The 25907-nt window shown below is 48.7% G+C and overlaps 9 protein-coding genes across 10 annotated transcripts; 5 read left to right on the top strand and 4 right to left on the bottom strand.

Moving 5' to 3' along the window:
• The first annotated feature begins 9 nt into the window (after nt 1–9).
• SPPG_01495 (uncharacterized protein) lies at nt 10–4909 on the top strand. The gene is made up of 22 exons (XM_016749811.1): nt 10–53; nt 117–289; nt 367–464; nt 532–603; nt 668–1076; nt 1145–1255; nt 1316–1599; nt 1663–1945; nt 2036–2121; nt 2195–2422; nt 2493–2588; nt 2657–2761; nt 2820–2989; nt 3053–3151; nt 3218–3332; nt 3405–3495; nt 3559–3641; nt 3699–3846; nt 3903–3977; nt 4048–4262; nt 4346–4488; nt 4550–4909. The coding sequence occupies exons 2-22, from the start codon at nt 121–123 to the stop codon at nt 4803–4805; spliced, it is 3336 nt and encodes a 1111-aa protein (XP_016612089.1). The 5' UTR covers nt 10–53; nt 117–120; the 3' UTR covers nt 4806–4909.
• Nucleotides 4910–4947: 38 nt separating this feature from the next.
• On the top strand, nt 4948–6388 carry SPPG_01494 (uncharacterized protein). Its single transcript, XM_016749810.1, has 4 exons — nt 4948–5117; nt 5203–5253; nt 5311–5860; nt 5922–6388. The coding sequence occupies exons 1-4, from the start codon at nt 4960–4962 to the stop codon at nt 6222–6224; spliced, it is 1062 nt and encodes a 353-aa protein (XP_016612088.1). The 5' UTR covers nt 4948–4959; the 3' UTR covers nt 6225–6388.
• SPPG_01493 (uncharacterized protein) lies at nt 6185–8829 on the bottom strand. The gene is made up of 10 exons (XM_016749809.1): nt 8727–8829; nt 8472–8654; nt 8261–8352; nt 8086–8194; nt 7843–8021; nt 7532–7763; nt 7269–7467; nt 6959–7203; nt 6688–6891; nt 6185–6624 (listed from the first exon to the last, which is right to left on the bottom strand). The coding sequence occupies exons 1-10, from the start codon at nt 8730–8732 to the stop codon at nt 6361–6363; spliced, it is 1713 nt and encodes a 570-aa protein (XP_016612087.1). The 5' UTR covers nt 8733–8829; the 3' UTR covers nt 6185–6360.
• Nucleotides 8830–8885: 56 nt separating this feature from the next.
• On the top strand, nt 8886–10201 carry SPPG_01492 (uncharacterized protein; the record flags this gene model as incomplete). The annotated part of the gene is made up of 8 exons (XM_016749808.1): nt 8886–9212; nt 9288–9333; nt 9404–9532; nt 9602–9688; nt 9741–9833; nt 9907–9974; nt 10049–10102; nt 10169–10201. 8 exons carry the CDS (start codon nt 8886–8888, stop codon nt 10199–10201), a joined length of 837 nt encoding a protein of 278 aa, XP_016612086.1.
• A 106-nt stretch (nt 10202–10307) lies between these two features.
• SPPG_08938 lies at nt 10308–17222 on the bottom strand (the record flags this gene model as incomplete). 2 transcript variants are annotated; one of them, XM_016757087.1, is made up of 4 exons in its annotated part: nt 10308–14371; nt 14430–14993; nt 15065–16874; nt 16984–17222. In XM_016757087.1, the coding sequence occupies 4 exons, from the start codon at nt 17220–17222 to the stop codon at nt 10355–10357; spliced, it is 6630 nt and encodes a 2209-aa protein (XP_016612085.1). In that variant the 3' UTR covers nt 10308–10354. The 2 variants fall into 2 exon arrangements, with proteins under 2 accessions (XP_016612085.1, XP_016612084.1); XM_016757088.1 differs by having other exon boundaries at nt 10308–14368.
• On the bottom strand, nt 17222–17948 carry SPPG_08937 (uncharacterized protein). The gene is made up of 2 exons (XM_016757086.1): nt 17726–17948; nt 17222–17666 (listed from the first exon to the last, which is right to left on the bottom strand). Exons 1-2 carry the CDS (start codon nt 17876–17878, stop codon nt 17355–17357), a joined length of 465 nt encoding a protein of 154 aa, XP_016612083.1. The 5' UTR covers nt 17879–17948; the 3' UTR covers nt 17222–17354.
• Nucleotides 17949–18014: 66 nt separating this feature from the next.
• On the top strand, nt 18015–20497 carry SPPG_01489 (uncharacterized protein). Its single transcript, XM_016749807.1, has 2 exons — nt 18015–20232; nt 20301–20497. The coding sequence occupies exons 1-2, from the start codon at nt 18579–18581 to the stop codon at nt 20342–20344; spliced, it is 1698 nt and encodes a 565-aa protein (XP_016612082.1). The 5' UTR covers nt 18015–18578; the 3' UTR covers nt 20345–20497.
• SPPG_01488 (uncharacterized protein) lies at nt 20091–22344 on the bottom strand. The gene is made up of 10 exons (XM_016749806.1): nt 21950–22344; nt 21805–21878; nt 21660–21746; nt 21483–21594; nt 21303–21422; nt 21154–21241; nt 20937–21092; nt 20789–20877; nt 20652–20728; nt 20091–20585 (listed from the first exon to the last, which is right to left on the bottom strand). The coding sequence occupies exons 1-10, from the start codon at nt 22311–22313 to the stop codon at nt 20481–20483; spliced, it is 1272 nt and encodes a 423-aa protein (XP_016612081.1). The 5' UTR covers nt 22314–22344; the 3' UTR covers nt 20091–20480.
• Nucleotides 22345–22542: 198 nt separating this feature from the next.
• Nucleotides 22543–25732, top strand: SPPG_01487 (L-asparaginase, type I; the record flags this gene model as incomplete). The annotated part of the gene is made up of 15 exons (XM_016749805.1): nt 22543–22666; nt 22727–22759; nt 22829–23170; nt 23254–23359; nt 23432–23489; nt 23557–23620; nt 23683–23826; nt 23890–24052; nt 24111–24200; nt 24261–24267; nt 24351–24440; nt 24499–24867; nt 24921–25135; nt 25202–25301; nt 25364–25732. The coding sequence occupies 15 exons, from the start codon at nt 22543–22545 to the stop codon at nt 25730–25732; spliced, it is 2274 nt and encodes a 757-aa protein (XP_016612080.1).
• Nucleotides 25733–25907: the final 175 nt, after the last annotated feature.

The raw sequence follows: 25907 nt of genomic DNA, 5'->3' as shown, positions 1-25907 counted from the left end.
CATACTACCAGTAAACGAGTCACCAACCGCCAGGCGACTACGGCTTATTGAAGGTAATACACAACGAATTGTTCATCATAAAGCTGAATACTGCTAACCGAAAGATTGATTTCAAGCAGGATGGCTGATCGAGGGGCTCGCTTGAAAGTCGGAGGTGCCAAACCTGGCAGTGGACGAACAAGTCGTCGGCCAAGTGTGACCTCATCCACCAACGTTCTCAATGTCGCGAGATCGGAAGTAACGGACGAACATGCGGGTGTACCGACGATGGAAGGCGGGATTTTGCTTAATATCCTTTATCAATATTTTACTTGATTATGGTTTTGCAAATGGAGTTTCTGTTGAAGCCTTAACTCTTCTGATTACCCATCAAAGTGCTGTCCGCTAAGAACATCAAGGGAGCCAAGGGAGATCACGTTAACTCGTTTGTGAGAGTACAGTTTGCAGATTTTGATTACAAGGAGGTGGGTTGACAATTGCCGTGGGATTCTGGATGTTGCGGGGGAAGATGCTAACGTGACAATCACCTAGTCGCCAGTGGTCATGGATAATCCCAACCCTCAGTATAATTTTGGAGTGAAGCAATCGTTTCTTGTGGATGAGGTATTTGAAATATGTAATGGAGCGTCAGGAGACAGTATACTGACGTCAAATTGTCCCGTGGCAGACTCTTATCGACACATTTGCTAACAAGAAACTCCACTTTACTCTTATTGAATCTCTTCCAAAAGAGAAGACCGCGGTGCTTGGGGAAGGAGAATTGAGCATGTTTCCACATTTCTTCAAATATCCTGCGCGGGATCCAAATAACCCAGATGTATTGCCACCGCCTCCACCTCTGTCGTTCAAGGCAACTGTCCCCATCAGCTACGCAAATGCACGTCTACTGGGAAAAGACGCGGACGAGCACACTAAAAATGGACCAGAGTTTGACGTGGAGGTCATACTCTCAGCGCCTCTCATTGAACCCGAAGTCGTCGAAAATGGCACTTTCCTTACATTTAAGGTGGACGATGTTTTTCCTGTCCCAGATGAGTGGACATTAAAGGAAGGGAATGAAAAAGACTTGAATTCGAGTATGATGCGTGACATACCGCTCAGTGCACGTCCAAAGATTGGTCTTCTAACATCTTGTTTCTGATAGATATATACACGTACACTCTGAACTTAATGGTACCAGCCGAATCCACCCCAGAACGACTAGTTTCCATCCCAAACGGAACATTAATGGTGACTGATGTACCAGTTGTGACAGGTAAATATAATGATAACTATCCATTGTCCAGTCTCAGGACCAATCGACATTCCATACTAGACGCGGCTCTCACTACCCCGCAGCCCATCATGATGCCCAAACCTGCTACAAGTAGCCAGGGGACCAACACTGCACAACTGGATTCTGAGACTCGCCATCCTCCAGCCCCAGGCGAAAGCGACTCTGCCACTGTCCCTCCCACCCCATCTGAAAGGGAACGGCCAGTCTTTGCGGAAACCATCAAGAAAGTTTCATGGGCAACCACACATGTGGTCTGGATGCCACCCGAGGCAGTTATCCGGTTGAGGGAGAAGATTCAGAGTAAACATATGACGGAGGTCGAGGTACGAGTACCTGAGCACATTGAAAATAGCGCGCTCTAATTGACGGCTTTGTCTAAAAATCAGTTTGTTCGAGAGCTTCAACCCAAGTTCGCTCACGTGGTAGACTCCAATGTAAATAAATATCGCGGTCGAGCCATCATGGATATGTCTTCGCTTCTGTTTCCGCGGGTGATGGGCTTGAAAGGTCGCTGGCCGTTGGAGGTGTTTGAACCACCAGCAAGTCCACTTAGCGAGGGAATGGGTCTGGGCCAAGCACGTGGTGCACTGGCGAGTTCGACAACGACACTGGACAGTCAAGCTCCTGGTCCGACACCAAGCAAGAAGGGAAGGGGAGCAAAGGATGATGGTAAGGCGTGAAGTACCATCTTTCTCAGATACAGCGAGAAATGTCTATGCCACAGTCGGAAGGACCTGTGCTCAGAATGCTATTTTACAGCGAACCTATATAAAAGCTTAGGTACCAGTATCGGCCTTCAGCTGTTGCTGGAAAAGCCTCTTCTCGACAAGAAGAAGCTACAGCCGGTATGCACGACACGAATTTTATTCCTAATATCCAACGTGGAGACACTAAGATACTATTTGATATGACACTCAGATAACCAAATCAGTCAGTGACTTCATTCCCCGTCGCATAATTCCACCTCAGCTTCTCTACGAAAAACGTTCGAAACGTGCCAATGAGGAGTACCTTACACAGGTTCAAGCGGTTGTTCGAAAGTTGGTCAAGGAATATGAGACAGTACTGGTAGCGGAGGCAGAGAAACGCGGGGATTCTATCGACGGCATATCGGTTGGCTCGGAGACTTCGTCGGAGGAGCTCCAAGTGGGTATTGGGCTCGCAGATTTTCACCCAGGAGAACCACTTTCTGATAGTGCTTTCCGGTGCAATGTAGCGAAGAAAGCGGCTTTTCTTTCATCTGAACAAGAGCGGAGCATACTTCATGTTCAAAGAGCAGTTGAAGGGAGCCGTGGTTGAGGTCGTGCGGGAGGTAAACAAACAGTTGTAATGTGTCGATCCGCTCCCTTTTCACTGATAGATGGCTTCCACCGACCCCAGCAATTCAAGCGCAAATCTCCCTTCGCATCTAAAAGTGAACTCCAACTGTTCATGTCCGAGGTATACGTTTACCTCGTCGACCAAATGCATCTGCTGATCAACAAGGTATGAATCGGGGCTCGACCATGTTCCACAGTTAGCCTCAAACTTATGGCTAAGGCAGATGTTCCGGGACAAATCAACGGCGTTTGTCGACCCAACCCTTACGAAGACGGCTGATTTCCAAATATTGAAGAATTTTGCTGATACGGCAGAAGTGGATCATCTTACGGATCTTGCCAGTAGGTACCATCAAGAGCGGATAGTAAAGTACGAGGATAGCATGCAGGCATGGTGGGGAAATGTTTACTTTGCGCTGTCCTTCTTTTGTTCGAAACCTAATGTATTTATGTTTAGGTTTGACTACGGATGCTTCTGTATGCGAAATGGAATGATGTCGAAAGGCGAGGAATGCTTTCGTGAGATACTGTCAAAAAATCCCAAGCACATTCCAAGGTGCAGTAGCGGATGACATCACTTAAAATCTATTATTGACCATCTCTGCCATCAACTATCCGACAGTTTGCTAGCATATGGCGCTCTATGTTGTATTCATGAACGCTTCGAGGAAGCGCGTGTTTACCTCGTAACGGCTGTGGAACTGCAGCCCAAGTATACATTGAGCTTGACACTCTTGGTGAGTTGAACTAAATGCATCTCGCAGTCTATAGTGATTGTAGATTCTGAGTCGTTCTACGCTCTTTATCAGGGACTTTTCTATGATGTTATTAGTGAGGAAGAAGAGTCTGAAAACTATCTAATGGAGGCTGCAAAGCTACACAATAGCACTATGCCATCAGGTATAAGAGGGTTCTTTTTGATCATCCACTCTGTTAGCGCTCGATGAATTAACCGGTTACCAGACGCACCATCAATTTTCTTATTGGTAGCCGAGTTCCTCATACACTGCCATGCTGGACAGCTCGCAGAGCGTGCGCTTTCGCAAGTGGGTACTTTTCACTGTTTTCCATTTTACGGGCACGATTTAACCGTAGTCCTTTAGGAAATCCTTGAATCTGGTCCTCGAGTTAAGCCTTACCTACTTCTTAGTCAGCTTGAAGTCCAGCGCTCGAACTATAAGTTGGCAAATGAGCACCTGAAAGACGCATTGAGCATCCAGCAAGATGAGCCGAACGTTTGGGCGGCTTTGGGTATGGGTAGAGTCTGTAAACGCATTATTTCGACCATACTGATATGGCGCAAAAAGGTCACCTCCAATACGTACAAAAACTTTGGGATAGTGCTCAGGTGTCATACGAGACAGTGCTTTCCTTGTCACAAGGTAGCTGTTGCGGGATAATCTTTCGTTTGCAATGCATGCATTTTGACCTTGCCAACCCGGCTCCCTTTAGAACCAACCGATATATCCATGGTGTACACCCGCCTTGGTTCACTATATCTTCGAAATGCTGTCGAAAATAGTCGCATTGACGTTTCAATGGCACGACTGTCCAAGTCGATGTACCTTCGAGCCAGTGGCATTGCCCCGAGCACCGCATCATGGCTTGGTGCTGGAAAAGCCTGCATGGCGCTTGAAGATTGGGAAGAAGCTGAGGATGCCTTAGCGGTACTTACATTTGACGCGCAAGAACTTTGGCTAAACAAAAACAACATGTTTTTCCTAAACTCGCTCTTTGTGGCTGTCAACAGGAAGCGAATGTCCTTAACAATCGCAATGCAGATGTATGGGCATATCTAGCATTACTCAACTTGAAGCTCAACCGCAGCTTTGAAGCAAATCAGTGTATAGCGCAAGCGCTACGGTTGGGCATCAGAGATGCTGACGTGCTACGGTAAGCCGCTGGATACTCAAGTGTCTCTATGACTTATGTTTTAACCAACACTACTTATTAGAACGGTCGGCGATGATCTTTTAAAAACCAGCAATCCAAACGCCGCCGTTGAATGCTTCCGGATTTGTTTGGAACTTGATCCAGATAATGAGACAACACGAAAGTCATTTGAGGCATCATTGAGGGCAGCTAGGGACGACTTGATACAAGAGGAAGAGACCCAACCCGTCGATGCTCTGACTCCAGACCAGAATAGCCCACAAGAATGCTCATTAGGAGCATACACCGCAACGAGAAGTACTGCATTGGCCATGTGAATATCTAAAAGATTTGTATAAAATAACTGCTGAAAGTGCTGGCCATCGTATTGAACTTCAGATTAGCACATGACTTCCAATGATTATGTAACATATAAAACTGTGCCGATCTGAACCATACAGATCACAGTTTGCAGTGTCATTTTCGCCAACCATGAATTCCCCCCGACCGCAACGCAAGTCAACACCAACATCGCACGCGAGAGCACTTACCCAGGAAGCATTGATAGCGGACGAGGAGAATGTGTTGCGGGACAAGACAAGGCGGACCGTTTTTAAGCACGTCTTTGATTCACCGTTTCAATTTGAGTGGTGAGTTTGCTAGGAGTGTATCAGAACTGGGACGCTTGTCTGTCCTTTGTTTGTTTATTCTCTAATCGCTATCACACCATGCTAGGCCTGCACTCAGTACGGAAGATAATGAGGAAATCCTGCAAGCGCTATGCAGGTATTGTACTCGACATCAGGATTTCAAGAGTCGGCGATCTAATGCTCGGATTACCAGGATCCTCACATCCGTAGGCGAACACCGACGGGGCCAGTGTGAACGAAGAAAGGAGGACATTGTGCACAAAATTATTGCAAGAAAGCAGTCTCGAGCGGCCATTTTGGCTGCTGCTGTAAAGCCTGCGACCCAAGATGTGCCGCAAACATTAGATGAACTAGAAGCTGCTAAAAAGAAGAAGAAAAAGAGGAAGGGCATGAGTGGTGGAGCCATCGAGATCCCGGAAATGCTCCCAAAACAGCCGCCTAACCCACCCAGTGATACCGGTATTGGGGCGCTTGCAGCGTTGCAGGATATTGTTCTGGGCATCAACAAAGTTACCCGAATCCTCGAAGATTCTTGCACCACAGCCCAAGCGTCGACAGCCAGCCAACTGCGTCTCGTATTCCTGTGCAGTGGCGATGTACCAGTTTCGCATCTGTATGCTCACATTCCAACGCTCACTTACCTTGCCGGGAACAATGTGTTACTATGTCCATTTGCAAAAGGAGCAGAAGCTGCATTAGCAACAGCGTTAGGAATCAAGCGGCTGACCATTCTGGGTATAAGGGTAAGTTAGGATTGGAGACTACGGGTTTACCGTAGAATAACCGTGATACGTCTACTCCCAGAACGACACACCACGATTCGACGACCTCTGCGCTCTGGTCGCCTCGAGAATCTCTCCCCCCAATATACCGTGGCTGCAACGTCCATCGAATGCAATTCCAGGTACGACCAGGTCGACAGCCAGGAGTGCCTCGTACTATCCGTTGAGAATCAAAACGGTCAAAACATCGGCACCTATCACACAAAAGAAGAACGGTAGGACGCCAAAACTTCAACACGCGCAGCGCCAAAATGCAGCTGCTGGACCAATCGGCAATTCGAAAGGGCTGATATCAACAAAGGAGCGGGATAACGCTGGCGGGTGACCACTGTTGTCCTCAATCCAGTTGTACATAGATAGATTATATCTCGGTGTTTACAATTAGACTTACAAGGTAGACCATAATTATTTACAGAAGCTGCCGTCGTTGCTTCTCTCTTTCATGTACCGGTATATATGTGTTATATACCCGTCCTCTCTGCTTCAGGGTGATCAGTATTAGGGACAGCCCTTTCTCTCCCGGTCGTTGCATCCTGGGCGGCAGGTTGCTGCCCTAGAGCATCGTTTCCGTCATGTGGTATTCCGACCCCTTCCGGCGCATTGCTGCTAACTGTAGACGCATTAGCTCTGGTCCACCGAGACGCCATCCAGTCAATGCGCTCGACCGCATCCCCAAATCGTCGACCCATTTCCACTACCCGATCTTCATTCATTGTCAATCGACTCTGTTCGTGTATTTGAATACCATACTATCATGGGATTGACAAACAACTGAAGACGATGCTCACCTCAAGAATGCTCATCGTTTGTGTCAGAACGTCCACCTGTCGGACAATATGTTGAAGTGTAGAGGCGATCTCGTTGGGCATTGTTCGGACTTCTAGAGGTGTGGTATACGTCTGTTTATCTTGGTGCTGTTGGGAACTGCGCATTTCTCGGATAGGTGATGTGGTAGGCCGCGAAGGTGGCAAAACAATATCCTCTTCAAGATCCTATATACAAATTCTGCGTGTCAGGACGTGAGAATACCGTGGCACAAAGGACGGGAGGGGAATAGACCTTTTCAGCAAACAATGAGGCACCAACATCGACAATCGGCGGTCGGTCGGATTTTCCTCCATTAACTTTTCCTGAACCGTAGATCTGGGTGGCCTTTCTTTGCGCAGTTACACCTCCGGATGCAGCAATTGGCACAGGTGCTGCCAATACTGGACTTTTGCTTTGCGCCCGCGAACGACCGGCTGTAAATGCTTCGGTATACAGAGCATGCTGGTGTGATTGGGAAAATGGGCGCCGGTTTGCCCCTTCAAAAAGCAAAGTCAGGACAAGGTGTTTTTTTCGTCAACATCCGCAAGGTCTCTCTACTGACCTGTGTCTTCCACATCCTTGTCCTCTGTTCCCACTGGACTGGAAATGGAATCGAAATTGCTTTTCCAAACCATGACCTGCGAGTCGCTGCCGCCCGTAGCAAAATGGTCTCCATGTGGCGAAAATACCGCTGCTGTGGTTGGTCCGTGTTTGTGGCCATGTAAGGTATAGAACAGGTGCCCCTCTTTCAAATCCCATATCTGGAAATAGTTGTAATATGATCAGACTGCAGTCAACATCTGCGATGCACTGTTCGCTGCGTACCTTCACTACACCGTCCCATCCAGTGCTGATGAGCCACTCGCCGGCAGGTCCGCCAAAACTTATACTGTTCACCCCTGCTCCGCCACCGGCTGACTGACGATCCCCTCCATGTGCATCACCGTAATGTTGTATTAATTTGTGCGTTCGGATATCAAAAAGCTTGATAGATCGGTCGGTTGATGCAGATGCTACGACGGTGCCTGCAGGGTGGAAAGCAACAGATGACACCATCCTAGATCGATCGCCATATTTCAATTGATTCATGGCCGTATCTATCAAAGAAGTAGCACGTAAAAATGTTCCACCCTTACCCCGTATGGTCCCAGTACGTTTTCACGCAAGATTTGCTGCCCAAGTCCCATAGTTTGACCGTTTTGTCGTCACTTCCTGATACAATCAGACGCGAATCCGGGGAGAATCGTGCTGTTCGAACCCAATTCAGGTGTCCCGCAAGGGTATATTGGAATTTTGTCCTGTGAGTCGACCACAACTGCAACCCAATGCCCGTAATCAGGAAGAGCTCATCCATTCACCGCCTTTAAGAAATCTTTCACCTTAATAGTTTTATCATCAGATGCCGTTAACAAGGAGTCACCATCGCGAGAGAACTGTACTGTGCGTACAGAGGAGGTATGCGCTTTAAAGACTGTGACATCACCCTTGCTGTCCATCGGGTTAACCGAAAAGTAGGCAGAAAGGCTGTGGTCGGTTGAACGAAGGGTCACCTACACGTTTGGAGTCCACAGCCGCACTGTTTTGTCTCGAGACGAACTTGCCAAAAGCTGCCCAGCCGGTGAGAAGTCCACGCTGGTTACGGGCCCCTACTCGGGTATCGTAAGAGTCAATATGCAATTCTATGATACACTGCCATGCCCGCCGCAAGTGTAGACCGTAACTGAAACAACCGATCTGCGGAATGACTTTTGTTTACAAGGCTTACCTTATGACCTACAAAGCGGAAGGCTCTCAATTGTGGTTTGAAGTTCCACACCATTACAGAGTGATCCATAGAGGACGAAGCCAGCTGCGTCATGGAAGGCTTGAAGCACAAGCCTGTTATCACATCTTTGTGTCCGCGGAAAGAACGCTCAAGGGTGGGATCTTGAAGTTGGAGGTACGATGACTGAAAGAGAGATCAACAAATGATCTTAAGAGATTTGACCCGGCTGACATCAAGACCATTTCAGCTGATTACCATCATAGCGGCTAGAGAGGCGTGGACAGCTAGCGAGGATGCATGTGTTTGTCAAACGGATTAATTCGAACGATCGCCAATTCTCAAAGGGAGTAAGCGAACGCGACGCGTCTCTTGTCTGTTTTCACACCTCCATTTCGACTGCTTTTGCAGGTCGGCATGTTCCGAAGCCAACGTTGTCTAGCGTCCGTCGCAGGATTGTCCCGTTCTGCACCGAAAACACCAGAGAAGTCGCAGTCAATAGCTGTCATCACAGGGGGTAGCCGTGGCATCGGCTTGGAAATCGCCCGCTCGTTTCTTGCAGCCCAGCGATGGGGTCGAATTGTACTCGTTTCCCGTAACTCTGAAAACTTAGAAGAGGCCCGTTACTCTTTGCTGAATAACGAGAGACTGACAGGACATATAGCACATGACGAAATGAGGGACAGAGTGGTGACCCTCCAAGCCAACCTGGCAGACATTTCGGAAGTGGAGGACCTAGGAAAGGTACCGCAAAGAGTTTCTGCCAAGCCATAACTGCAAGGAACCTTCTGCGTTATTCCAATACCATTCATGAACTAGCATATCAATGCCCTGGGTGATGTTGATATCCTCGTAAACTCTGCAGGTTCCTAATCAATCATTTGCGTATACGCATAAGAACAGGTTTTACTAAAGCAAACTCACATCCCTTGTAGGGATTGTGTCTGACGCCGTGCTTGCTGTACAAAACTCTTCGCGAGCGTTGGAGCTCCTGAACATCAACCTAACGGCAACTATCCTCACTAGCCGTGCGGTTGTCAAAGGAATGATGAAACGAAAGAAGGGTGCGAATCCACACTCTACCCGTTTCCTCATGCAAACGTCGGCTGATGTTCCATACCTGGCGATATTAGGCTGCATTTTGAACATTGCATCCGCCGTGGGACTGAGAGGGAACGAAGGGCAGAGCGTGTATGGAGCATCCAAAGCTGGAGTTATAGGTACCCTACTAAAGACGCTCCTGGATGGGTGCCTAACCGCACCACTACTCAGGCTTCACCAAATCTCTCGCGCGTGAGCTGGGAAGTCGAAACATTCGTGTTAACGCGATAGCACCGGGTTACATCGAAACAGATATGATTGCTGGTATCTACTTTTTCTGATGGGCGTCGATCCGCTCGAATAGCCTAGTGTTCAATTGTGATGTACTCCTGCAAAGGGATGTCAGAACGCAAGAGACAAGAGATTCTTTCCTCGACACCACTGGGCCGCTTTGGAAAACCAGAGGTAGTAACATGTCACGGTTGCGCAAACACGGAACGTTTTTTCCATTGAAGCGTTCTTTGCCTCGCGGATTATAGGAGATTGCGCAGGCAGCCATGTTCCTAGCGACAGCAGAGTATATTACTGGAGAGGTAAGTGTCCGAATGTCCGGATTTTTTGGCCATCGGAGCAATTCTTGATACCGATTGTGTATTTAGTGCTTGGTCGTCGACGGAGGTCTGACTGCGTAGCGCTATTACTCTACTAAGTTTAATAGTACCACCAGGTAGAAAAGTCGCGACCACTGAAGTAAATAGGAATATCATCGTGCTTGGCAAAGCGACATTAAGAAAGCAGGCAAAAAATATAATTGATATACGTACAAATAAAGCCATCCCCCCCTACTATCGTATATATTCATCCCCCACTCTTTCCATGAATTCCTGCAAAGCAGTTCGGACCTCTGGGCGATCAACACCCATCATCTTAACAGCAAACTTGAAGTACCGTGGCACATGTTGTTTCAGTTCAACATGGTGCTGTGGCCCATTTGATATGCCGTTATGTGCTGCAGTACCCAATTCATGTACACTGCCATCGGAATGCTCCCTGGCTTCCGCGCATTTTCCGCTCGGTTCACCATTTGCTGCTTGTGCGGTCCACAGCCCTTCCATTCCCAAAAGTTCCTTGAAAACCATCGCAACCACTGGACTCCATAATCCAATGTGCAATTGATTGCGTTGCTGGTCATTCAGACATTCGACGTACCGCCCTAGGACGTCAAGTGTGTGCTTGACAAGTTCTGGTAGAACACTAGCGTCGCCCTGCCCAGCTGTCTCCATTGATATCGTTTCAGTCGAGGGACTCTTAGGCTCCCTCGGAAAGGGTGTACTGGACGATTGTGCACGGTAGACGGCAAACAGCATCCGCAAATATGTTGCGAAACTCAAAGTCTCTTGCTTGACCAAATGTGGGAGCTGAGGTACCAGGCCCCGTCGATATATGGCATAACGCAAGTCATTCTCCTCATTGAACGCTCGCGCAACCGCGTAACTGTCGTACAAGCATTTAAGCCAGCGGTGGCGGAATTCTGGAGGGATGATATTGATGGCCAGAACTTGCTTTTGCTCCGGTACAACTGGAGGTACAGGAGTGCTTCCAGGGTCGCTCTTATCTACTGGTCTCTCCGTGGCAGTCATATCTGCGACTATGGAATTGCGACCGCTTTGGGTTTTGTCAACGTACACCTTGGCTTCGCTCCCTCTTCGACCGCTCCCGACTAACTTGGTGAATGCGATATCTCGCAATGCTTGAACGAGCTCCAGATGCGTGACACATTTCACTAACGTGTGCTCAAAATCAAGCGTATCCAGCGTAACTTCGGTTCCTACTGCTCGCGCAGCTGTATAACCTGCGCTTACAACCTCTGATCCTACTGATTCTGTCCTGTTAGAATTCGCGTCCAGCGGTTTCGATGAAACTTTTCCGTAATCGCAGCATAGTAGTTCCGCCGGTAACGTTGTCGCAAAGGCTTTCTCCACTCCATCCGTTATCACCCCCCAAGACCCGCACTTGCCAATTCTACCCAGATTGTCTCGCACAAACCCGTGCAGGCAGATACCACCTGTCGTCGCCAGCTTTTCGTCTCGCCGCTGTAACATGCCGATTAAAAGGTCCAAAACGCCTTTCATCAGCTCGGCATGGCCCGCGGTTGCCAGCTTCTCAAAAAAAGATGTAGTCAAATCCGCATAAAGTCGCAAGCCGTGCACCCATATCGCGGTGTCTGCCTCTTTTCCTCGTGGCCGATACTGCTCTTGAGAAACTGAGTCGGTGCGCTCACCCAAATCAGCAAAAATGGGCAGAATAACGCTCCGCTGTATGTTTTTCCAGTACTTTACATCAAACCTTTGGCCAGCGGACTTTAAGGTATCGAACAATGCATCTATGGTCCGGGTGCGCACGGTAACACTTTCTGAGTCAATCACAACACGGGAGAAGGCAGACAGTATAGGGAACCATTTCAGGAAGAAGTGCTCCTCGCTCACCATTCCGTTTGCTTGGAGATAAGGCTGGGATGGGGCACGAGGTGGATGCGTACTGGTCGGAGTTGGCGGGACCGAGAGTGCTGTCCCGTTAAGGAGTACCGCTGGCGGAACGGGCTTCTGTCCATCTAGTTCCCCCTGAGAGCTCCGCCTCGGCTTTCCCTCAAGCGTCTCGCTGCCATGTTTCACAAGATAGTTTGCACAAGACTGCAGAAGCTGAATACTGCCCATCACCACCTCGTCGTAGGTTTGCCCGCTACCCTCCAACAACGCGAACTCTGCCAAACAAGCCACATAATCGACAAATCCTCCAGCATGATTCACAGCATCGAAATGTTCCCGAAACACGACCTGCACAATTCCAAACGCTGTCTTAATCATCTTCTCGTCTCCTGAACTCGACTGTGCTGCCTTGGCCAAGACCACGAAAATGCTTCTCCATCCACTCCGTATGCTGCGTGCACGAGCAGCAATCATATGTGCCATGCTGCTGAGGATCAGTTCCCTGATTGCCGGGTTGGCATTGTGCTTCATGATCCATTCAAAACTTTTTAAGAATTCGTTTTGCGCTGAGTAGTGTCCCAGTTCCTCTCGCTCAAGGAACTTCATACTTAGTTGCCGAAGAGAGTCAACCGCAAAGGTGGACACTGTAGTGTTGGGATGACATGCAACGGTGTTAAAGTACGGCTGAAGGATCCGCCAGATTTGCGTCCACTCGAAACGAATTCGAGGCATGTTGTAATAGGCAATCTCGACAATTTTTTGCAGCAAATACATGCGCGGCGCCCCGGAATGTAGAACCTGCGGCATTCCACCCACCGGCGCACTTGGATCGAGTCCCACCTCTTCCATGGAGACATGGCATAAGCACCGGAAGAAGTGAATAATGGCTGTGGCGGATAGTTTTAATGTGTTTGTGAAGATACGATCAACCGCCACTACGGTAGCTTGATTATGGAACTCTGCGATCAGCTTTTCTACGGCGGGGTTTGGCCTAGAATTGCTAGTCAAGTCTTCAATGGTGCGGTATGCACTTTGTCGTACAGGGGCTGCTGAACCGCCGTACGGTAAATCTGCAGCAGTTGCTTCATCACCAGCATGTACCGCGTCTCCACTCTGTCGCGTAGCATTATCGAAAGAACCCCGATTTGCAATCAACTGGAGACGCTCCAGCTGGGAAATTGCTTTTAGAACTTGCATCCAGCTGGACTCAAGATACTCTCCAAGGACATTCGCAATCATAATCAGCGTCTTGATGGCTTTGATATTTTTTGGTCGGATGTCTTGAATGTGAGATAGCCCAGTCAATTTCGACAATGAGGTCACAAAGGCATCACGTTCGGTCTCCATCCTGAAAATACTAGCCAACCGTATAGATCCCGCAAAACCCTCCAGGCAAAGGTCTGCTGCCTTTGGTTCCAGCGAGCGCGGTCCTTCAGCTGCGTCATCGACATCCTCTTCGTCGTTGGCGGCCTCAAAGGCAAGACTGAAAACCGCCATTAAAGGCCAAGAAGCCATTCCAAACATGGGCCGCGCCAGATCAGCATTCACTGCGGTTCGGAATGGTGCGACTGTTCTGTTCGCATTTTGAATGAGCTGCTGGCTTTTCTTCTGCACCATTTGTATCTCTTTCCTATAGAGTTCCATTCTCTGCCTATCGTTGAGATCCCCGGCACCCCATCCAATGGCCATTTGTGCCAGTTTCCCTGCCTGTTCCTCTTCTAGTACAATTTCATTATTGGACACCTCGTCGAAAATTGCAGCAAGATACTCCTCCGGTAAGTCCCCTTCGTCATTAATACCACGGTTGTTTTTGATGAATGCGTTCTTATCCATCCGATGCTTTATTTCAGCGGAGTGCTGATCTGTATTCAGCATGATAACGGAGAAAGCCAAGGTGTAGGCGGTGTCGGCTTTTGCAAAAACGTCCGGGTTGTTTTCATAGTAACGATCGGCAAACTTCTCCATTATTCGATCAATTTTTTGAGCCTCTCCAGGCAAGCGAAATGTTTGAAGGAATGATCTCAAGGCTGGAACGAAGTCGATATTTGTGAAGTCCATATTGTCTATGAAAACATGCATCACATCGATATTGAAGGGATGACCTTCACCAAGATATTCGCCAATCGCGGCCTTCGTCAAGCCATCTGTCGTTCGAAGAAAGCGAGCAACGGATTCCGCGTCTTCCTCAACAAAGCCATCTTCTATAAGCGCCTTGATGCCAGCCTTAGGCTTCATGTTGAATTGACGAATATCATTCCTCAGTAGCTGCTTCCGTGAAGCAACAGTTTCGATCTGCGATGAGTCCTCATCTGGAGTTACAGTGGTAACAGATTGCAAAGATGTTGTGCTATTGTTCGGAAACATGTATGGCACCTGCTGCCAAGTCGTCAGTTTTTCGCTATATAATTCAACCGAGCTGCAAGAAAGCACTTACATGATCCATCGACACCGAATGTAACGGATGCTTATACACCAGTACTGGGTTGACCTGATTGGTGGGGGCAAGGGCATCCAAAAAACTTTTGGTGGGGTTGTCTGAACCGGCGCTGGCTGGCTTGGTCCCGTCGGTACTCTTTCTTTGAGTAGGTGAAGATTTGTTATCACGCCTGTCATCTGAGACAGACATCCGTGCAGTGTTCTCTGACGCATCGCGGTTGGATGCTATGGACACCCTGGGCAAATCTCCACTTCTTCGTCTTCTGGTTGTACTGAGGGGGAGATTTGGCGCCACATCTTTACTCCATTCCGTTAGCGAAGTCACCAAAGCTACAAGACAACAAAGTCCTCGTAGCTTCAATCGCCGTTCCTGAGCTTTGAGCAGTTGTTCCTTCGTGTCCAAACCAGCTGCGCTGGCAGCCAAACCCATCAATCCAGTGGGAGCAGGCGGTGCGTTTGAGTCGCGACCTTGAGCAACCCGACTGCATACATTGACAATGCGCTCAAAAATTGAGACCATAGCAATGTCGCAGTCATAATTGAGATACATGTCCGCCAATGTCTATTGAAAGGTCATGTCTTAGCTTGCCTGATTCATGTCCACATTACCCACGTAGTGACCACTCAACAAACCTGAGGATTTTCGCATATTTTGAGTAAACCTTGCAGAACCATGCGTTTCTGATTGTACGTAGAATTTCCCATTTCCAAAATATGCAAATATATGGTGTTGAGGAGCACCTCGATTTCAGTTTTCAGCTTCGAGCGATAAAATCGTGTTACCATTAAGAATATGGACAGACTTAATTCGAACAACGTAGGATTCGTGGTGATTCCGTTGCGGGAAATTGATAGACATAGATTATGGCGAACCAGGCCCGTGTACAAATCATCTGACTGGAACACTGGCCCACAATTATTCATCACGGACATGATGAGTTCCAGAGCCAGCTGCCTTGCTTTCGTTGACTGGTGCGAAAGCTCATCCATTGGCATGGAAGCTGCTTCCTTAACATTTGCTGCACTGAATGTCGCCATGGTGTTCTGAGAGCTATCTGACGTAAGGGACAGGCGACAAAGAAGACGAAAAACAAGGAACACGTCCTTTCGAAGAAGTTCGTTGTAGTAAGCAATGGTCGGATCGTAGGGGTTGTTACCTGTAACTGGGTTTGCAGGAGTAAGAGTGGATCCAACCTCGATCGACTGCTCAGGCTGTTGCTGGTTACTACCCATGGTCATATGAGATTGTAGTGACGACTGATCGGAAGCCTCATCTGCAGCAGCTCCCCTAATAGATGTGGCATTCTCATGATCTGGCGTAGCTGTTTCGGTACCTTGCACGACCGCTGCCGCCGCATCCCCCGCTGTTGATGCCACATCTGCAGCGGAAGCATCCGGGACATTTTCATTTTCTTCGTGCTCACAGCCATCCGGGGGATCGGCCGCATCCTTGTCCAAAGGTTTGTCCGCCAGTTCACCAGCAGTTTGTAGTTCGACAGCCAATGACCCCACCTCTATCTGCGGGAGTTTGCTCTCCAGATCATTTTCAGCTTGTGATTCAACGCCCAAGATCTCGGATTCAACCTTCGACGATTTCTCCCCAACTTCACCATCGGGTTCGGGATCTTTCGAAGTATCCGTTGGTTCCTCTGCGTCACTGGTACCATTGATAGCCCGTGCTTTTACATTGGTCCGATACTGGTTCAACGACTCTGCGCCCATTGCGCTCAACCCAGTCAGCTTTTCAATCTCTCCCATGGATCCGGTCTCCAAACTTTTTGCAAGAACCTCAGCGTAGCGCTCCATGCGGGAGAAGATGAGGTTGATCATCTGGGTAAGCGATGCTTTGGCGGTCATCTGATTTACTTGCGTCCGCGAGTGCAGGTGGATATTGAAACACGTCTGCACCACTTTCAGCAGTGACACTTCGTGTACTTCGCAGCCAGTTGATGTGACTGCTGTCAACAGCACTTTGAGCACCTGAAGTTGCACTGCTTCGTCTGTGTGCATTGCCAATGTTGTACACACAGTATGGATAATCTCATCAATGAGGAAGGGAATCGGTGGATAATTGGGTGCCTCTGCAGGAGTACTTGGCAAAAGGGACGTACTTCTCGGCGCAAAAACCGGCACGGCAGTTTTCGCTACCTGCTGAGTACCATTCTCCTCGTCCTGTTCTTCTGTACCCTTTTCGTCCAAGGGCTGGGGGGACGTTGCAGGTGAAGACGTGTCGAGCTGGGAAAGATCATTGGCAGGTGCTCCTGGCGTCCCTGGAGCTGTGGAGGAGGCTGCAGTTGGAGTGTTCGATACAGTGAGAGGTAAAGCTCCGCGCAAAAGGTTGTGGGCAATAAGTTTCTGCAGGCAGTCCAAGGCAACTTCGCGGGTCCGGGCCGGCTGAGTGTTATGACAAGCGATCTTGAACGGATTCCAGTACCTATCAGCACTGAGACGACAAGGCAGCAAAGCCATAACATAAAGACGCTGCATATGAGCATGCCGCAGGATGGGTGGACGCAAATATCTGCACTTTAAATATCAAAAGCCAGCTCTACCTTATAGTTTTAGCAACGTCTTCTCCACCCTGTTTCTCTTCTTCAAGCTGTACCAAAGCCGCCTCGACCGCGTCGCGCAAGTCCTTATGGCGTGCGCTCTCCGCTAAAAGCCGGTCTAGGCAAGACTTTATCATGCCTACCCCCGACATACTGTCACCGTTCTCTGCCAAAGAAAGTTGAACGGCGCCAGCGCCGAACGAGCGCGAAGCTTGGCTGGTGACTCTACGGGCACGTGACATCGTGTTTGCATTGCCACTGTGTATTGTTGAATCCCTCAGCAGAAACTAATGTCCAAACTATGGCTATCCCTACGGCAGCACACCGCTATATACTCCATTGATATTGTTTTTCCACAAGTCATCATGCCCGACTTATGCTGCTGTTCTTCCTATTACTAGAGCACCAAACCCTGCAGCAGCAGCTACGACGCGAGCACCATGCAACAGACCCCATTTTCGTAACACACCCCATACACCGTGCGCATTTGCGTCCTGATCCTTGCCCGACAACAAGCGGTTGTTGGTGGGGAAAATGCATGCAATAGTAAATACTGGAATGGAAAGAAAAGCAGCAGCGGCAACATAGTATCTGGTAGACTTCTTAAGCAGTGCAAGGACAAGACTTGAGCCACCTGCAACCAATGCAAGGCTGGCCTGCATTCGAGCTGCCAGCGGATAGGTATGCTAAAGGTGCAGTTGAATTTTAAGAACTGGAGAATGGAAAACGCCATCTCGCCCCTCACCTGGAAATTACGCCTTGCCGTTTCCGCGCTACTCTTGAACCTGGCCGGCTGCTCCACCAGAGTAATGTACGAGGCAGCACCTGTGAACAATCCAGCAGAGATCGTGGCGGCTGACTCCAAAGCCGCTATAACACGTTGGTCTGCAAGATGCATTGCTAATGTTTGATACTAGTAAGAGTAGGTTGGTCAAAGCGTTACGTTTCCGCGTCGTGATGTCAGTTCGTTGACATGCCAACAAGCATTTATGAAGTAATCATCATGACCCGCCTACAAGCATAGCGCTAATAACCAGGTTTTTGCTTCGCTATACTTGTAGTTGAAAGGATTGCAAGCATAATGGACAAAATCAAACTACTGCTACTTGTATGCTTGGCCGGTGGATACATAGATACGAGTGGTAGATAATGCTTCTCACAACTCGTACCAGTCGTGAACAATTCATTGTTCAAGCATAGCAGAAACACAGCAGCGCTGGCGTTAACCAGGTTTAATCCCGCCATAGCTGAACAAATGCCAACCACGACGACCTGCTATGCTTGAACGGTAAATACGTCGACACGACTACAAGTAGTATGTCAGTATGATTCATGAAGCTAGTTATTCTAGTACTACATACTCTAACGATAAGTGCATAACTCGAGCTTACGAGCGACTCACCTTGTCTTGGACTGATGTCCCTCCCATCGTCCCGGAATTAAAGGGGTCTCAGGGTCACTGGCTAATCGTTCCAAATTCTCCGAACGCAATAATTTATTCATGGCTTGCAATAACCTCCAAGCCAAAAATAGTGTATTACAGCAGCTGCATATAGAACTATCAATCCTTGCTCTTATTTTCTGCGGCACCCGCAGGTATGGCTGCAAAGAAGGGTGGCCGGAAAGGTATTGGCAAGAAACCCAAGAAAAATACCCCTGTCATTCCGCCAGTCTTTGATTACAGCACTTACATCCAACCAAAATGGACCCCAAAGCACCTGGAACCGGAAGCCTTTGCAGGAGCTGCCGCACAAATGCGATCAGATATGCACGAGCGATTAGAAAATGATACCGTGACTTTGCGAATCCGACAGGTGGATTGGGAGTACCACGATGCATTCGTAATGGTTGAAAAGGGATGCACAATCATGAGATTGATGAGGGATATGATAGCTGAGCAGATACATGGTGGGGCAGTCGACGCAGATGATGTGATGGTATATCTGGGAAAGGAGACGGAAAGATCGGCTGATGAGACAACGGAAGATACCGGTCTTGGAAGGGAGGACGGCTCTCGCATGTCGCTGAAGATAGAAAGAGATGATGCTGGCTGGGACAGAGAATTGGAGTCATCTACTTGGTCGATTTCAGCAGCAAGACAGGCCGTCAATGACAAATCGAGTCACATCACCAAAACTTCCGAAACTAGACCCGGCCGGAGAGCAGATCCATTAACACGATTGGAAAATTGCTTCCCAGAAGTTATGAACTTCCCATCTCGGGGTCGATCTGTGTCCCCGCCTCGACCACCGCTTGCTACCCTCCCCGCTGATGACCCAAATCTGATCGAGACTCCCAACGGGGCGAAAGGTGCTACTGCTAGCAAGACGGATATCTTGCCTTTGGGACGAGTGGTTTTTACAAATGATCTTCAAGCGCGGTTACAAGAAATTGCGCAAGCTCAAGCAGAAATGGCAAGGCAATTGCAGTTGGCAGCCGCCGGTATGGCAAATATCCCGGCAAGACGTGCTACATTTGTGCAAGGACTAGGGATGTTGTCGTCGACAACGGGAGGCCCACTAAGCCGACGTGGAAGTTTCATGGTTCCACCACCAGTTCCGCTGTCTCGAGCTACGTCTGGGGTGTTGGACATGAGTGGGTTACCTCCGCCATTGGCGCCAACACAAGTCCAGCTTCCTCAGGCCGTCACTATCTGGTACGACATTGGCTCACACACAGCACCTCGAGTGGCTCCAACGGCATCCCTGTCCCGGGAGATTGCCAACATCTCAACATGCGCAGGGAAGAAACGCGCATCATCAGCGTCAGCGAGCCGTGCCTCATCCGCTCGAAATCGTGACAATGATGCGTCGAAAAGTCCAGCACTTTCCAAGGTCACCTCAAGTGTCTTTCTCGCACCGTTACCAGCAGCACCATCCTTCCGGCAAACCCATCCTTCCCAACCATTCCACCGCTTTGACCGCTCGGATCCTATCGTCATGTATGAGGGCTTCAAATTTCGCCGAAAATCGGTACCAGGCCCAAATGTTTCCTTACGCCCACCTTCCGCATCATCTGGGCGAGGACTTGGCAGAGGAACAATTGGGCTTTCCAGATCACGTTCGGCGATGGTGGCAAGCGGGGCCAGTGCCCTTAACCTTTACAGAGCGGCGGCGGGTCGTAGAAGGGATAATGGTCGACAGGAAACGCCACCTACGCATGATTCGGGAGGCCTCGGCGAGGGAGATGAAAATTCTATTTACGAGTCAGCAGAAATGGATGCAGCGTCAAAGCGGAGGACAAAGCCTTCAGGTAGTCACACGTCGAACGGACATCCTCACATGGCTGTGTTGCTAAAACTTGAGTTCTCAAAATATAAGGATTGGCCACATTTAATGAAGATTCTCAGACTGCGAAGCCCTGATTATGCTGAAGTATTCCAGATCTCTCAAATGCTCGGTGGAAAAGCGATATCGCCTGTACCCACATGTGTGTGTAAATATAATTACTTCTCAGGCCTGCAGCGTAGACAATTATGTAATTTTCACGTAGGAAGTATGTTATCCCAGAAATTGACGACGTTTTTCTCTCATGATGAAGGTATCAACTTGGTCCCAAAATCGATTGATAGCCTGATAGTCGTTGTGTCGAAGATTTCGATGAATCTACGTAAAACCTCACACTTAGCAAGACCCTTCCATGAAGTCTCCGTAAACTGTCGCCAGACTTACGTCGAGCTTGGTTACGGCCCATTTATCCACGTCCCCTGGAGCTGGCTCATCCGCATACTTCAGACAAAATCCACGCACTGTAACGCTGCGAGTTAGAAAAAATGTCCCCACTTGCGGATATGTCTAGAGTGCCGTACCCTTTGAGAACAGTTGCACAGGGTCCTTATATTTCCATCGACTGAATTGCCAACCTTGGCCGGTCACAAATGCAGCAACAACACGCTGCCTGTAAAAGGTCATCTCAGCTGAACATTAAGCTGATCTGCTTTCAGACTTGGAACATACCAATCTTCCGGTTTTAACGAATCCGCTGAGTCGTACACGTGGTACGTTCTTGGGAAATCCGGCCCCCCTGGATGGCCTGGACGCACGGGTCGCTCTAATACAACGCGTGCGGGTTTCGACAAGCCTTGCTCCACAAATTGTTCGGTTCGGATATAACTATTGAACGGACCACGACGTTCAGTTCTGCTTGGTAAAACTTAATCAGATTCAATCTTACCTTGACGCACAAAGAAATTGCTTGACATTCCACAATGTCAACTTGGCAGTTGGAACAGAAGGTACGAGGATGATTGGTATTCTTGAATCTGTGATAAGAATGTACTATTGTAGATTGTTACACAGGAAGGTGGTGCCAGAGCCACTCACCTGTTCCCCCATCCCGCGCCGAACGTGAAGCTGGCGACGGCCGCCCTTGGGTATTAGACGGCCGAACCCGAGGATCGGCACGCGGATCCCCTCTTGTACTCGAACGTGGCCCGGCTTGTCCTTGATAAGCAGGACGCGTCAATGGCGCGCCAAGTAAACTATCACCTGAATCTTTCTGACCTGTGGAGTTGGGATGTCTAGGATGGGTTGACGATGCTTGACCACCTGCTTGGGGTTTTCTTTGCTTTTCGGCAAAGCGTTTTCTGCTCAACTCAAGAATGCTGACAAAGGTCTGAATCGAGGTATTTCGATAGAGTTCAGTGTTCACCCTTTAACGTGCATGTCGAGGGACCGTACCTTGTTAGTAGATTGAAGGGAAAGTATCGTGGAAGAGTCGGCAATCGTCCTCTCCCGTGCTTTTACTTCGCGAGCAAACTCAACATCCTGTACCAGTATTTCACTTCCTGGCGTCTGGTGAGCAGCAATTGCAAGGTTAATTTACCTCGGGTTTCAGTAGTAGCCGTGGCCTTTTACTCGGTTCGGCGGGTGTGCGCTGTTCTTCCAAAGGACGCTTCGCTTGAGCAGACCGCACTGTTAGGCTCCTTCTTCTGTTGTCATATGCATTTATCAGGTAATAATTGACCAACCTGGGGTTCCAGACGTGGATTCCTTTGCAACGGTGCTACCTCCACCTTCTAGATATGCTAGGAGCTCCTTCCTGTCCATAAAGCTGAAGGACTTCTCGTCCGAGCTGGCAAGTCTGAGATAGTCTCCAAAGGGAACATCTCGGGACTGGTAGAAGAAGAGGAGTGTACGAATGTCATATTCTTTGAACCCGGAAGGAGCATTGATGTCGAAGCGTGTCTCGTCCGAGGGATTTGCGGGTGTGCGAAACAACACTGCTTTTGCGGTCCTCGGATCGGTAACCGGGGTAGACTCGTCCTCACCGACAAGGACATACGGAGTATTTGTAGTATGTGATAGGTATAATAACGCTATTGGCTCTGTCATCGTCAACAGTACATTACCTGAAGAGATGATGGACGACCAGCCAAGGTGCAGAACTGGCCTCTCCTTCCAAACGAGTCGCGTTCACGTGATTGGTTTGTGCGCGTTCGATCGTGGAAACACCGATTTGCTTATCGCATCCCTCAAAAACTCGAGGCCTTGGTTGGTGACAAGGACAAGGCTCTCGGGATCTTCCCCCATCCACCGCTCTCGCTCTCTGCGGTGCTGTAATATGTCTACCGAGGATAATTCAACGGTGTTTGTGAGCGATGCGGTGAACGCGGTGGTCGCCGCCGACGTGGCGGACGACATGATCACAGCTGATATTTCGAGGGTACTCATTCTCTACACAGGAGGTATGAGATAGAGACAGCGTCTGGTCGAGGTCCTTTCTCATGACAGTAATGGTACTCTAGGAACCATCGGCATGAAGAACACTCCAGAGCACGGTATCAGCGACATTTATACATATCCGGCTGAAGACATGCCAGAATGATCTTGACCTTGAGTACTTCTAGGCTATCTTCCTGTCCCCGGTTATCTTTCCCAGACTTTGGCATCAATGACGCGGTTTCATGATCCCACTGGTTTTGCCGAGCATGCGCAAGAAACGGGCATTGCGGATAGGGAAGCCAACAAGTTTCCGCTAACGAATGCGGTCAATATACCACTTAGGCTTGCTGACAACGGCAGACATGCGAAGGTAAACAATGCGCGTGGAGCCCCCCATACGGTGATAAATGGCACCCCCGTTGTGCGGGTCAGGAAGCCTGCCTTGATCACCCCGCCATCATTGTATGGAAAAAGAATTCGATACTCGATTTTAGAATATGATCCACTATTGGACTCGTCAAATATGAGTATGTAGAGAGGTACGCCACGACGGCTGATCGTGGGAAGGGAGATATGCTTGACAGGTCTCGTGTCTTAACCATTCGTGTAGCTATGACAGACTGGGTTAAAATCGCGACCGACATCGAAGTGAACTATATGCTTTTTGATGCATTCATTGTTTTGCATGGTACGGACACAATGAGCTTTTCTGCAAGGTAGGACTGCTGATGAGATGTGCAAGCTTATATCAAATTGGAGTTGTACTTGACTATTGATCAACGAGCTAGTGCTCTAAGTTTTATGCTGGAAGAGCTCGGAAAGACGGTTATATTGAGCGGTTCTCAGGTATTTGACTCTGCGTGGATCACTCAATGCCAGCACTTCGTCACATGGTTTATATACAAAATCAAAGGTCCCATTGGCGGAAGTTCGAAACGATGCTGTCGACAATTTATTAGGCGCTTTGACAATAGCCGGTATGTATCAATCAAAACATAAAGCTTAATTTTATTGTGCTAAGAATGACACGAATGCACAGGTCACTTCGTTATCCCCGAAGTCGGACTCTTCTTTAATAATAAATTGTACAGAGGAAATCGCTCAATGAAAGTTGATGCAGTTGATTTCAATGCATTCGATTCGCCCAATCTGCGTCCACTCGTCTCTGTTGGTATCAATATAGGCATGTACACGTTTCTCCGCCAGTCATACGATGACGTACTCATGATGGGAGTCGGACATGCAGATGTTTCTTGGCCGGATGTTCTTCGACCCACTGCAATTGCCAAATTCCGCGCTCATAAGATTATGGACTCCTCCGTGGCAACACTTCGCCTGTTCCCAGGAATAACGGAAGCGACGGTGCGGGCATTTTTGTCTCCTCCAATTAAAGGCGTTGTGATAGAAACGTAGGAATTCAGCTGTCATGTTAACAGTGTTTCTATTTGATTTTAACGCATCGTGCAGGTATGGCTCCGGAAACGCGCCAAATAATCGCCCTGACATTCTTGCGGCTCTCAAGGAAGCGAGCGATAGAGGAGTTGTAATTGTCAATTGGTAGGTTACCAGTGGACCTGGAATTCAGCATTCTGACCACCCTTGTAATACTGATTGAAGTACCCAGGTATTTATTCTTGCACGTCTCTGAAAATGGCTCGACGTGACATATCTCCTTCAATGCTTAACTCGGCTTCGTTGATACTGAAGTGCAAACGCGGACTCGTGACCGACTTGTATGCCACGGGGAAAGCATTGCTGAAGGTTGGGGTTGTCCCTGGTGCTGACATGACCCCTGAGGTACGCTGCAAGACAAGAATTTCTACTTCCATTCCCTAATATTCTGTCTCATGTGCAGTGCGCACTAACGAAATTGAGTTACCTACTGGGCAAAAAGCATGCTCCCGCTGAGTGCCGGAATTTGGTCCGCCGAAGCCTTCGCGGGGAACTCACAACGCCGTCGCGGCGTCAAAGGTTTACATACCAGCAAGGAATGCAAGGGCTTATTTCCTCTGTGATGTCCCTTTTTGGAAGAGTACCAGCTGCTACCCCTCTTACTGGTGATATTCCAAAAGATCATGTAGCAGAAGAAAACCTGGGTGGTATGGAAAGGGCCTTGATTCCCATGCTGATGTGTCAGGCAGCGCGAATGGGCGATATCGAAGGTCTGCAGGTGATTACTGCCGATTACAGACCCTTAATCAACATAGGAGACTATGACGGACGAGTAAGTTTAGTTTGCTTAGAGCCACAGAGCGAAGCTCCTGATATATTTGGTAGACTCCCCTACACATCGCGTCAAGTGAAAACCAAACGGCTACAGTGGAATTTCTCTTGCTGCAGGGTGCCAATGTTCACTTGCGCGACCGCTTTGGACATTCACCATTGTGGGATGCCATTCGATGCCGAAGTGAAGGAAATATTGCACTTCTCCGACAAGCTGGTGCTCATTTTTCCGAAGAGGAATTAGACGAAGCAGCTATCAGGCTTTGGAGGTACTTGAAATGGAAAGGTGCCCCAGGAGTATGAGGATTCTAACAGTTCCCCACTTTACACTATAGTGCTGTCAGCAACAACGACTTCAAGCTGTTTAAGTTACTGACGGAATCGGGGGCGGATTTGAATAAGCCTGTCTACGATGGAAAAACGCCGCTACATTTGGTAAGATTTGCAATGGACGCTGCTTACGATTGTGCGCTCCTCGCCAACGTCCGTTTCTGCAGGCGGCCAAAGAGCACAAGACTGAGTTTGTCCAGTTTATTGTCGACTATGCCATTCAAGTTGCGAACGAGCAGAAACGAACACAAACCCCAACACCTTCTTCAATAGATAGTCCTCCTCCGTCTCCTCGCACACCCACTATGTGGCATCGACCTTCCTCCCCATTTCCCCTAGCATTTCGATCTACAGTTTCGGAAGCTGGTTCAACTTCTTCCCTAACCACGCCATCCTGGATTGAGGTTCAATTGGAGCCAACAGATTCTTCGGGTCGTACCCCACTTGAGGAAGCTAGAGACTTGGGGGATAGTGGTGTCGAGGTCGTCAACCTGCTCGAGGCAGGTCTCTGGAAATTACGCGCGATCAAAGAGTAGACGCGTCATTACATAGATGTGTGGCAAAGTGACTTGCAAAGCTAACACATCACGTGTACATACATGGCCATTGCAAATGCACCAAACGTTCAAAACGAACGACATCTTTATTGTCATCTTCCATTGAACGTTCGCCATCAACTCCATACTCGATACCGACTTTGGTTCTTTTGTT

Source organism: Spizellomyces punctatus (genome assembly GCF_000182565.1).
Source record: "Spizellomyces punctatus DAOM BR117 chromosome Unknown supercont1.2, whole genome shotgun sequence".
NCBI lineage: Eukaryota > Fungi > Chytridiomycota > Chytridiomycetes > Spizellomycetales > Spizellomycetaceae > Spizellomyces > Spizellomyces punctatus.
Note: the sequence above shows the minus strand (reverse complement) of the source record. Positions and strands in the feature narration are given on the sequence as shown.